General features: G+C 46.2%; 1 protein-coding gene across 2 annotated transcripts in view; it reads right to left on the bottom strand.

Moving 5' to 3' along the window:
* The window catches only part of MVB12B (multivesicular body subunit 12B), a 200,770-nt gene extending 197,903 nt beyond the window's left edge, over positions 1 to 2,867 (bottom strand). Inside the window, exon 1 of one of the 2 annotated variants that reach the window (XM_018055783.1) lies at positions 2,701 to 2,867. In XM_018055783.1, the coding sequence (XP_017911272.1) occupies positions 2,701 to 2,790 (90 nt within the window). In that variant the 5' untranslated portion in view covers positions 2,791 to 2,867. Of the gene's footprint in view, positions 1 to 2,365; positions 2,559 to 2,700 lie in introns of those variants that run through there. The other variant, XM_018055784.1, reaches the window with a different exon arrangement.

Raw genomic sequence — 12,932 nt, 5'->3', positions numbered from 1 at the left:
AGGTAATGTCAAGCACATCTTGCCTCCCAAGCAGCGGGGAAGAAGAGATCTGAGGCAGGCAACCCCACTGCGAGCAGTGCAGACAACTCAGGGAAACCACAATCCCCAGTGGCGGCCCAGTGAGCAAGAGGCCAAGGAGAGCCAGTGGAGCCAGGCACCACAGGCCAGGGAGAGCCTCAGATAGAGCCAGGACAGCCTGCAGAAAGGCAGCTCATTCAGGGAACCCAGGCCTCCCCTCCCACAACCCAATGAGCAAACAAGACCCTGCTCACTCAGCCGCAGCCAACTAAACGCAGTGTTCTCAGCCCATCACATCCAGCCATGTAGTCATTTGTTATCTTCATCATCATAACAGCACCTTTGACATTTCCCATGCTTGACTCCGACACCATCATTGCTTTTCAGTGTGGCAAGGACACCGTGCTCTGAGCACAAGGCATGGAGCACTTTCAACCTGCTATGGCAGCGGGGCCCAGGACGCTTGGATTCAGACGTTCCCCTCCCCAGCCCCCGCTCACCCCTTCCAAGGCCCTGAGAGCAGATCACAATGTGTTCATGTGGTCGTGTGGTTTTGTAAAATGTACGGCAAGATATTCTTGCATTGTTTTTTCTGCCAGCTCCTTCCACCCACAACAAATTGTCAAAATGTCAGACCTACAAAACTAGGGTCTTAGACCCCTAGTTAATTGACTAGGGGTTAGGGTTAGATCCCACTTAAATTTAGTGAGGATCCCCCCACCCCTCCACAGTGTCACACATATTCACATACCTTAGCTCGTTCAGCCTTACAGGGTAGGTTTTATGCTTAGGTCTCTTTAATAAATAAGCAAATGGGATTTCTGAAAGGCCCTATGAGGTTCCATGACTTGCCTAGGGTTACCTAGGTTCCAGGAGGTATCCCGAGATTCCAAGCCCAGCGTTCTTTCTACTCCCATCCTTTCCTAGTGGCCCTCAATACAACCACTAACAGAGAAGCACACTAAAAAAACTGAAGCTACTCTTCTGATTAACCAGTTAACAAACCCTGAATACTAACCACTAATTTTTACTGACCACTTGCCCTGTGGCAGGCATGGAGTTGAGCGTTGCTCCTGTTATATTTCTCTTACTTCTTACTATAATCCTATGAGATAGACATTATCATGAGCCTCACTCTACAGATGAGGAAACTGAGGCTCAGAAAAGTTCACTAATTTGTGTAAGAACACACAATAAGGAGAGCCAAGGCATAAGCTGAGGTCTAATTCTGACATCCTCGCATTTAATCATGGTGTACTCTTCCATCTAGAAGTGGAGCAAAAGCCCACCAGTGGGAAGGAGGCAAAGCAGAGAAATGCCTTTAGCATAAATCAGGAGTGTGGCCTAAAAGCTAGAAGGAAGGAATAAAAAATGTGGATCAGAGAAGGTGATTCTGGGCTCAAGCAAACCAGTAATTGCTATGTCAATTGCTTTGCACAGGTCTTGGTGCCCAGGTCCCAAAAGAGGCCCCATCTCTCAGAGGCCCCATTTAAATATTCTGTGCAAGGCACAACATCTTGAAATAGCCAGTTCAATTTCCCGCAAGCAAGAAAGATGTCACCTGTCTCCTGTGCTAACTTTCTGAGTACGCTGAGTTTTTGAGTTAGTCTCGGCTTCCACTGAGCTTATCTCCTAACTTTTCTAAGGTTTTCTGGTGCAGCTGATAAGATTTTCTTGCCCTGTTAAAATGAGATGAGATCCAGCCAGCTGTCCAGAAATGTACAATGAGATTATATTGAGAAGGAACCACCAGAGACAAAGGCCCCTAAAGATATTCTAGCTTGCTGTCTGCTTTGTGGCAGAAAGCTGAGTGGGGGCTGGCTCATGGGTGGGGGCAGGGAGCAGAGAAGGGGCAACAGCCACTCCCTTTTTGCCCTTCAGTGGGCCTTCCTCTGGGCCAGGCTGAAGAGGCTGTAGAGGGGTAGAGAATACAAGAGTCATTTTTAATGGTTGGGAAAGACTGATGATTTAGGAAGAGTTGTGTGTTGGTAACAAAGGACAAAGATGCTCATGGGTCTGCCTTCTTCACTTGGCCCCTGCCCCTGAGCCTCATTTGCACTGCCCCATAGGGTGACTATCAACAGGCTCACTACCCTTCAAGGATGGTACTCTGGGTCCTGGGTGCCTCGACCAGCACGTCACCTTGCAGACAGGTGCCCTGGAGTTTGGCTGTCCTCTCTGCTCTGCTCAGGTCACGGATGAGGCCGCAGATCATGCCCAAGGCTCAGGTGCAATCTGCTCGGCACCCACGTGACCACAGAGAGTGGACCCCAGGCCCCGCCAGTGAAACGACGGTCCGGGTCTGCGCAGGTGGCCGCCGCGCCCCGGCACAGGTGGGCCGCCTCACCTTTCACTGGACGGACGTGGCTCTCGGCGACTTCACATGCCCCGGCCCGGGGGGGCCGCTGCTCGCCCCCGGGTCTCCGCGCTATTCTCCCGCCTGCCGGCTGCAAGGCCAAGCCAGGACGCGAAGCCGCGGCGCGCGCAGGGCCGAGCAGAGGCCGCCGGGCCTGTCCCCGCGGCTGGCCGGGCACGGAGCCCGCAAGGCCTCGGCGCAGCCCGGCTCCGCCCGCCCGCCCGCCCCTCGGCCCGGGTTCCGCGCCCGCCCGCCCGTTCCCCGAAGGAGCAGGGCCGGCTCGGCCGAGCCTCCGCGGCACCCGGCCCGCCCGCCCCTCACTTAACTGTTCCCCGCTGGGGCGGCGGCGGCGGCGGCGGCGGCGGCTGCGGCGGTGGCGGGTCCCGGCTCCGTCTCACGCAGAAGCAGCTTCTCATCGCCCGGGCGGCGCGGAAGGGGCCGGGCCCGGGGCCCAGGCGGCGGGGCCGGCAGCTCGAGCGCGAGCCTCACCGGGGAGCGGCGGCGGCGGCAGGGGCGGGGCGCGGCCTGGCGGCGGCGGCGGCGACAACAGCGGCAGCGGCTCCCTCCGCGGGCCGCGGCGGCAGGCCGGGCTCCGGGCCTCCCGGCTCTGGCTCTGGCTCCGGGGGAGGCGCCGGGCGCCTGAGGCTGGCTCGGGCGGGAGGAGGGAGCGGGAGCCCTCGCGTCCGGAGCCCGCACCGCCGCCCGGTCGGCACCCCGCCTCCCCCTCCGGCCTCCCCCACGGCCTGGCCCGTTAGCCCGGGGAGGGCCCTGGCGCCGCCGACCCGGCCTCTCAGAGTCCGCAACGGACCCCCGGCGCAGCCCAGACCCGAAGGAGCCCCGGGCCTCTTGGAGCCTGGGCCCCGATGTCCCCCTCCCCCAAGCTGGTCTCTTCCAGGGACCCGCAGCCCCCTCTGCTCTCCTAGGCCTCACTATATCTCTATACCCTAGACCAGTCCTTACATCCCTGGAAGCCCCCAGGCCTCTTGGAACCTGAGATAAACGTTACACACCCACACACACCCAGCACACACCCACATGCCTCTTGCAGGGACAGGGACACACACACACACACACACACACACACGCCTCTTACAGGGATACCCAGCCCTCCTATGCTTTTCCGGAAGCCCCCAGGCCTCTTGGAACCTGGGATAAACGTTACACACCCACACACACCCACATGCCTCTTGCAGGGACAGAGACACACATACACCCACACACACCCCGCACACACCCACATGCCTTTTGCAGGGACACCCAGCCTCTTGGAATCTGGGATAAACGTTATACACCCACACACACCTCACACACACCCACATGACTCTTGCAGGGACAGGGACACACTCACATACACACACACACCTTTTGCAGGGACACTCAGCCCTCCTATGCTTTACGGGACCCCCCCCAGACCAATCTTTCAGCTCAGCTCACTTGGGTTCAGGAGACCCCACTGCCCAGCTGACCCAACACAAGCTTAGCCTGGCCGCAGTCCCCAGTGCCAATACAGGCCTCTCAAACTGATCCCAAATTCCTAGCATTATCTGTCTCCCTCTTATGCTACCCACAGAGGTTCAAAGCAAGGACTGTGAGGCTGGCTTGCTGCTGCTGCTAAGTTGCTTCAGTCGTGTCTGACTCTGTGCGACCCCATAGATGGCTGCCCACCGGGCTCCCCCGTCCCTGGGATTCTCTAGGCAAGAATACTGGAGTGGGTTGCCATTTCCTTCTCCAATGCATGAAAGTGAAAAGTCGAAGTGAAGTCGCTCAGTCGTGTCCGACTCTTAGCGACCCCATGGACTGCAGCCTACTAAGCTCCTCCGTCCATGGCTTAGGGGAAGTATTTAAAAGTTTAAGCTCATCTATGGCCCTACAGTACTTGGGAAATGTACAAGCCAGAGGATAAAATGGAACTGGATGAGGAGAGGGATCCAGAGCTTGGCCTTCAGCTACAGCAGCTAGTCAGTGGTGCCAGCTGTTCACCCTTAACCGAAAATGCCCCACACAGCCCCAGCAAGGCACTCAGAGGCAGTGCCAGCATGCTGTTTGTTAGAGATGAGGACCATGCAGGCCTGATTAGTATCAATTTGCTAATGTCTCAAGTCTAATTTCCACACATTCTTAGGCTTTTCTAAAATAGCTGTTTGATCCTTTAAAAAAAAAAGGAAAAGGTGTTCCGAAGAACTGATTGTTGAGGAAAATGTCCTATGGGGAAGCCTTCCTAGTGTGTGCATTCCAAGCATTTTTATCACTCAGAAATGCCACTGGTTCAGATGGTTTTACAGGCAAGTTCTAGCAAACCATTAAGAGACAAATAATCTCTATGTTATTTAAACTGTTACACAGAAGAAAAAAGTTTTCCATTTCACTTCCCAAGTTTAGCATACTGATACCAAAACTGATAGGGATAATACCAAAAAGGAGAATTACAGGCCAGTTTCAGAACACTAGTCCCCAGAGAATTTAATACATGTTTTTTTGAAAAGGAGGTTCTGCAGTCAAATAACGAGTAAGTGCTGCATGCCACGTATAGTCTACCTTTTAAAGAATCACAATAAATATAATTAAGGTCTCTGTGATGTCCAGTTCAGTTCAGTCGCTCAGTCATGTCCGACTGTTTGCGACCCCATGAATCCCAGCACGCCAGGCCTCCCTGTCCATCACCAACTCCCGGGGTTCACTCAAACTCATGTCCATTGAGTCAGTGATGCCATCCAGCCATCTCATCCTCTGTTGTCCCCTTCTCCTCCTGCCCCCAATCCCTCCCAGCATCAGAGTCTTTTCCAATGAGTCAACTCTTTGCCAAAGTATTGGAGTTTCAGCTTTAGCATCAGTCCTTCCAATGAACACCCAGGACTGATCTCATTTGGACTGGTTGGACTCTCAAGAGTCTTCTCCAACACCACAGTTCAAAAGCATCAATTCTTCGGGGCTCAGCTTTCTTCATAGTCCAACTCTAACATCCATATAGGACCACTGGAAAAATCATAGCCTTGACTAGACGGACCTTGCCCAGGAGTAAACAAACCTGGTATTTCCCAAAGTCATCTGAGCCAGGACCACCTTTTCAAAGTTCACCAATTAATCTCTAACCTGTGAATCATTACTCTTATAGACCAATCTACTGAAGTATATAGTAGTTGCAAAACTACTAAATAAAACTGTAGCAATCTGAATCCAACTTGCTGTAAAACAAGTCAAAATCCACTATAATCAGGCAAGATTTATTCCAAAAGGACAAGGATGATTCCACATTAGTGACTCTGTAAATTTCATGGGTAAAGAAAAATAAATCACAGGATATTATCAACAGGAGAGACCCTTTAAAAATATTTGATAAATTCAACACCAATAGCTTATAATTTTCTTTAAAAAAAAACCGTAATAAACTAGGAAGAATATTTAAGCTTCTTAATGACAAAGTTTACTTATCAGAAGTCATCCATAAACACATTTAATGGTGAAACACTAAGGGCATTCTCATTTTAGTCAGAAATGAAACAAGAATACCCACTATAATTGCTACAAACTAAAGCCAATACAATAAGATAAGAAAAATAAGAAATATAAATAATGGAAAAAGACAAACATCATTATTTGTTCATGATGTCAATACATACCTAAACATAAAAATGGAAGGGAATCAACTAAAAAGCTTAGAGACTTTAGTAAAGTGGCTAGTTATAAGATAAAAACCAAAATTAATGGTTTTCCTAAATGTTAAAGGAAAAGGCTTCTTTTCATAAAGAGAGACTTCCATTAGAGAAAGACTCATGGCCTCTCTCTGGAAAAGGTCAGTTTTCATTCCAATCCCAAAGAAAGGCAATGCCAAAGAATGTTCAAACTACCACACAATTGCACTCATCTCACACGCTAGCAAAGTAATGCTCAAAATTCTCCAAGCAGACTTCAACAGTATGTGAATCGTGATCTTCCAGATGTTCAAGCTGGATTTAGAAATGGCAGAGGAACCAGAGATCAAATTGACAAAATCCGTTGGATCATCGAGAAAGCAAGAAAGTTCCAGAAAAACATCTACTTTTGCTTTATTGACTATGCCAAAGCCTTTGACTGTGTGGATCACAACAAACTGTGGAAAATTCTGAAAGAGATGGGAATACCAGACTACCTTACCTGCCTCCTAAGAAATCTGTATGGAGGTCAAGAAGCAACAGAACTAGACATAGAACAGCAGACTGGTTTCAAATCGGGAAAGGAGTACCTCAGGGCTATATATGGTCACCCTGCTTATTTAACTTATATGCAGAGTACATCATGCAACATTCTGGGCTGGATGAAGCACAAGTTGGAATTAAGATTGCAGGGAGAAATATCAATAACCTCAGATGTGCAAATGATACCACTCTTATGACAGAGAGCAAAGAAGAACTAAAGAGCTTCGTGTTGAAAGTGAAAGAGGGGAGTGAAAAAGTAGACTTAAAACTAAACATTCAGAAAACTAAGATCATGGAATCTGGTCCCATCACTTTATGGCAAATAGATGGGGAAACAATGGAAATAGTGACAGACTTTATTTTTGTGTGCTCCAAAATCGCTGCAGATGGTGATTGCAGCCATGAAATTAAAAGATGCTTGCTCCTTGGAAGAAAAGCTACAATCACCCTAGACAGCATATTAAAAAGCAGAGACATTACTTTGCTAGTAAAAGCTATGGTTTTTCCAGTAGTCGGGTACGGATGTGAGTCTTGGACCATAAACAAAGCTGAGTGCTGAAGAATTGATGCTTTTGAACTGTGGTGTTGGAGAAGACTCTTGAGAGTCCCTTGGACTGCAAGGAGATCAAACCAGTCCATCCTAAAGGAAATCAGTCCTGAATGTTCATTGGAAGTTCTAATGCTAAAGCTGAAACTCCAATAATCTAGCCACCTGATGCAAAGAACTGACTCATTTGAAAAGACCCTTATGCTGGGCAGGATTGAAGGCAGGAGGAGAAGGGATGACAGAGGATGAGATGGTTGGATGGCATCACCAATTTGATGGACATGAGTTTGAGCAGGCTCTGGGAGTTGGTGATACACGGGGAAGCCTGGCGTGCTGCAGTCAGGGGTCGCAAAGAGTCAGACACAACTGAGCCACTGAACTGAACTGAACATAGCCTCTCTCCACCCTAGAGGAAAATGAATGACAACCTAATTAGTGAATTTGGGAGAAGGAAGTGGACAAGAATAGATGCTTATGAGTTCTCTTTTTGGCTTTGGCTGACTGCAGAAAGCAAATATTTTCATGTGCTCTCCACCATACGGTAAGTGGACTATTTGCCAGAACTACCTCTTTCTATAGAGGTAAATCTATCCAATTCAGGAGGAAATACAGCAAGCCCACTTGGCTACAGGTCAAAAGCTACATTTTCCAGTCAAGTTTATCAGTAACGAACGCAGTATTTTTATCTCCTATGCCTCAGTTTCTTCCAAATTCAGAAAAGGAAGAAAGGTATTACATATAGGGCCCCCTAAACACAATACTAAATAACTGTGATTTAAATTTATAAAGTATGCCTTTTTAAAAAGATATTTCATTAGCAATGAATAAATACTATGAAATACCTAGGCATACCTTAACAAGAAATGTCAAGGCCCGTAAGAAAAAAAACTATGAAACCTTACTGAAGGACCTAAAAAATAAGTTCCTGAGAGGAAGTCTCAATATTGCAAAGATGACATACTTCCCAAACTCAACTTATATATTTAGTTGAATTCAAATCAAAGAACCAATGTGATTTTGGGGGTAGGGTGCAATGGAACATAGCAAAATTATTTTAAAACTAATCTTAATAAATATGGAAAAATGTCCAGGAAATTTAAAAAACTAAATAATAATTTTAAATTATTATGATAAGAACATTATTAATGAATATAAAATATAAAGTAAACATCATGGAGCAGTAATAATACTGTTCTAACATATTAAAATATAGTGTAAGTGAGTGAGTGAGTGAAGTCGCTCAGTCGTGTCCGATTTTTTGCGACCCCATGGACTGTAGCCTACAAGGCTTCTCCGTCCACGGGATTCTCCAGGCAAGAATACTGGAGTGGGTTACCATTTCCTTCTCCAGGGGATCTTCCCAACCCAGGGATCGAACCTAAGTCTCCAACATTGGAGGCAAATGCTTTAACCTCTGAGCCACCAGGGAAGATAATATAATGTAAAACTTCATTAAATAAAATATAAGCAGTCATTGCAGATGGATTCTTTACCAACTGAGCTAGCAGGGAAGCCGAACTTATACTCAGTTCAGTTCAGTTGCTCAGTCGTGTCTGACTCTTTGCAACTCCATTAATCGCAGCACGCCAGGCCTCCCTGTCCAGCACCAACTCCTGGAGTTCACTCAAACTCACATCCATCGAGTCGGTGATACCATTCAGCCATCTCATCCTCTGTTGTCCCCTTCTCCTCGTGCCCACAATCCCTCCCAGCATCAGAGTCTTTTCCAATGAGTCAACTCTTCGCATGAGGTGGACAAAGTATTGGAGTTTCAGCTTTAGCATCATTCCTTCCAAAGAACACCCAGGACTGATCTCCTTTAGAATGGACTGGTTGGATCTCCTTGCAGTCCAAGGGACTCTCAAGAGTCTTCTCCAAGACCAAAGTTCAAAAGCATCAATTCTTCGGTGCTCAGCCTTCTTCACAGTCCAACTCTCACATCCATACATGACCACAGGAAAAATCATAGCCTTGACTAGACAGACCTGTGTTGGCAAAGTAATGTCTCTGTTTTTGAATATGCTATCTGGGTTGGTCATACCTTTCCTTCCAAGGAGTAAGCGTCTTTTAATTTCATGGCTGCAATCACCATCTGCAGTGATTTTGGAGCCCCGAAAAATAAAGTCTGACACTGTTTCCCCATCTATTTCCCATGAAGTGATGGGACCAGATGCCATGATCTTCGTTTTCTGAATGTTAAGTTTTAAGCCAACTTTTTCACTCTCCTCTTTCACTTTCATCAAGAGGCTTTTTAGCTCCTCTTTACTTTCTGCCATAAGGGTGGTGTCATCTGCATATCTGAGGTTGTTGATATTGATTCCAGCTTGTGCTTCTTCCAGCCCAGGGTTTCTCATGATGTACTCTGCATACAAGTTAAACAAGCAGGGTGACAATATACCACCTTGACATACTCCTTTTCCTATTTGGAACCAGTCTGTTGTTCCATGTCCACTTCTAACTGTTGCTTCTTGACCTGCATACAGATTTCTCAAGAGGCAGGTCAGGTGGTCTGGTATTCCCATCTCTTTCAGAATTTTCCACGCTTTATTGTGATCCAGACAGTCAAAGGTTTTGGTATAGTCAATAAAGCAGAAATAGATGTTTCTCTGGAACTCTCTTGCTTTTTCCATGATCCAGTGGATGTTGGCAATTTGATCTCTTGTTCCTCTGACTTTTCTAAAACCAGCTTGAACATCGGGAAGGTCATGGTTCACGTATTGCTGAAGCCTGGCTTGGAGAATTTTGAGCATTACTTTACTAGCATGTGAGATGAGTGCAATTGTGTGGTATATGAGCATTGTTTGGCATTGCCTTTCTTTGGGATTGGAATGAAAACTGACCTTTTCCAGTCCTGTGGCCACTGCTGAGTATTCCAAATGTGCTGGCATATTGAGTGCAGCACTTTCACAGCATCATCTTTCAGGATTTGAAATAGCTCCACTGGAATTCCATCACCTCCACTAGCTTTGTTTGTAGTGATGCTTTCTAAGGCCCACTTGACTTCACATTCCAGGATGTCTGGCTTTAGGTGAGTGATCACACCATCGTGATTATCTGAGATCTTTTTTGTACAGTTCTTCTGTGTATTCTTGCCACCTCTTCTTATACTAGTGGCCGACAATTTTATTTAATGAATATAATGTAAAACTTCATTAAATAAAATTGTGGGCCACTAGTATAAGTTCGGCTTCCCTGATAGCTCAGTTGGTAAAGAATCCACCCTACAATGTCTGCTTATAAATGCTTTGTTTCTATCCACTGATCTATTTGCATTTCTCTAATATTCCACTCCAAATCATATTATCTTGCTTAGACAACTTCAATGAATTTTTTACTGATCTGGCTTAACTCCATCCAAACAATGGAAAATAGCAACCAGAGTGATCATTAAATAATAATAACAATAAAATATAGCAAGTCACTCCCTCTCTTAAAGCTCTTCAGTGAGTTTCCATAAAATAAATTCAAATACTCCAACATGACCTACATGATCTCATCTAGACCTTGCGTCCCCTTCATTTCCTTCTCAGCTGTTCTAGTCACACCCATTGCCTTTTAGATCCTTAAACATCAAAGTTCTGTTTTCCCTGGGGGATTTCACCTAGAGCACTCCAATAAACTGTGGAAAATTCTGAAAGAGATGGGAATACCAGACCACCTAACCTGCCTCTTGAGAAATCTGTATGCAGGTCAGGAAGCAACAGTTAGAACTGGACATGGAACAACACACTGGTTCCAAATAGGAAAAGGAGGACGTCAAGGCTGTATATTGTCAACCTGCTTATTTAACTTCTATGCAGAGTACATCATGAGAAACGCTGGACTGGAAGAAACACAAGCTGGAATCAAGATTGCCAGGAGAAATATCAATAACCTCAGATATGCAGATGACACCACCCTTATGGCAGAAAGTGAAGAGGAGCTAAAGAGCCTCTTGATGAAAGTGAAAGTGGAGAGCGAAAAAGTTGGCTTAAAGCTCAACATTCAGAAAACGAAGATCATGGCATCTGGTCCCATCACTTCATGGGAAATAGATGGGGAAACAGTGGAAAGTGTCAGACTTTATTTTTTTGGGCTCCAAAATCACTGCAGATGGTGACTGCAGCCATGAAATTAAAAGACGCTTACTCCTTGGAAGAAAAGTTATGACCAACCTACATAGTATATTCAAGAACAGAGACATTACTTTGCCGACTAAGGTCCGTCTAGTCAAGGCTACGGTTTTTCCAGTGGTCATGTATGGATGTGAGAGTTGGACTGTGAAGAAGGCTGAGCGCCAAAGAATTGATGCTTTTGAACTGTGGTGTTGGAGAAGACTCTTGAGAGTCCTTTGGACTGCAAGGAGATCCAACCAGTCCATTCTGAAGGAGATCAGCCCTGGGATTTCTTTGGAAGGATGACGCTAAAGCTGAAGCTCCAGTACTTTGTCCACCTCATGCGAAGAGTTGACTCATTGGAAAAGACTCTGATGCTGGGAGGGATTGGGGGCAGGATGAGAAGGGGACGACTGAGGATGAGATGGCTGGATGGCATCACGGACTCGATGGACGTGAGTCTGAGTGAACTCCGGGAGATGGTGCTGGACGGGGAGGCCTGGCATGCTGTGATTCATGGGGTCGCAAAGAGTCGGACACGACTGAGCGACTGAATTGAACTGAACTGAACTGAACTCCTCCTAGGCTCTTCTCATCCTTTAACTCTGAGCTTAAATGTCACCTCCTTGGAGGCCTTCACTGGTCATCTATTTAAGTTAGGTCCCCAGTGTTTTCATACCATATCAGTTCATTTCCTGCTTATCACTTATCACAATTTGTAACTGTTTACTAGTCGTTCGGATTTCCCTTGTGGCTCAGTGGTAAAGACTGCACCACCCAATGCAGGAGACCCAGGTTTAATCTTTGGGTTGGGAAGATTGCCTGGAGGAAGAAATGGCAACCCATTGCAGTATTCTTGCCTGGGAAATCCCATGGACAGAGGGGCCTGGTGGGTTATAGTCCACGTGGTCACAAAGAGTCAGACATGACTTAGCAACTAAACAACAACTCTTTGTTTCCTTATTCAACTGTCAGTCTCCCCCGCAGACGAAAAACCCCACCGAAGTACCTGTTCATCCAGCATAAATGTGCCACATATACTGGCCGTTCAGTAAGCATTTAATAGATAGATATATAAACATCTACTATGTGCATACCCTTTGTCCATGTCTAATAATGTATGTTCAAGGATAATTGTTTCAGCATTGCTTATAATGAGAAAATATTGGATACATCCTAAGTGTGTAGCAATAGAAGATTAAGTTGTTAAAAAAAAAAAAAGCGGTACTGACAGAAATAAGCCATGGTATTTTGTTAATAAAAAAACAAGCAGGTTATAAAACAGAATGCATTTATTCTATGAGTCCATTAATTTTATATGTTTTGTGATTATTTATATGTACTAATATATGCAAACCATGCTTAGAAAAATCTATACCAAACTTTAACAGTGTCTATATCTGGAGCAAGAACAGAGACTTTCATCTTCTGTTTTACTGTATCTACAGATCATCCTCTGGAATTCCCTGGCAGTCCAGTGGTTTGGACTTTCATTGCTGTGAGCAATGGTTCAATCCCTGATCAAGGAACTAAGATCCCACAAACTGGGCAGCAAAACAAACAAACACAGATTTCCTTGTCTTATGATGGGGCACATCATAAAACACCCTGATAAATCCGTCATCAGTTGAAGAACTTCCCTGGCGGTCCAGAGGCTAAGACCACACTCTCAATGCAGCGGGTCTGGGTTCTATCCCTGGTAAGAGAACTAGATCCTACATGCTACAACTAGGAGTTTGCAAGCT

Source organism: Capra hircus, chromosome 11, assembly GCF_001704415.2.
Source record: "Capra hircus breed San Clemente chromosome 11, ASM170441v1, whole genome shotgun sequence".
NCBI lineage: Eukaryota > Metazoa > Chordata > Mammalia > Artiodactyla > Bovidae > Capra > Capra hircus.
This window is presented reverse-complemented; position numbering and strand designations above follow the sequence as displayed.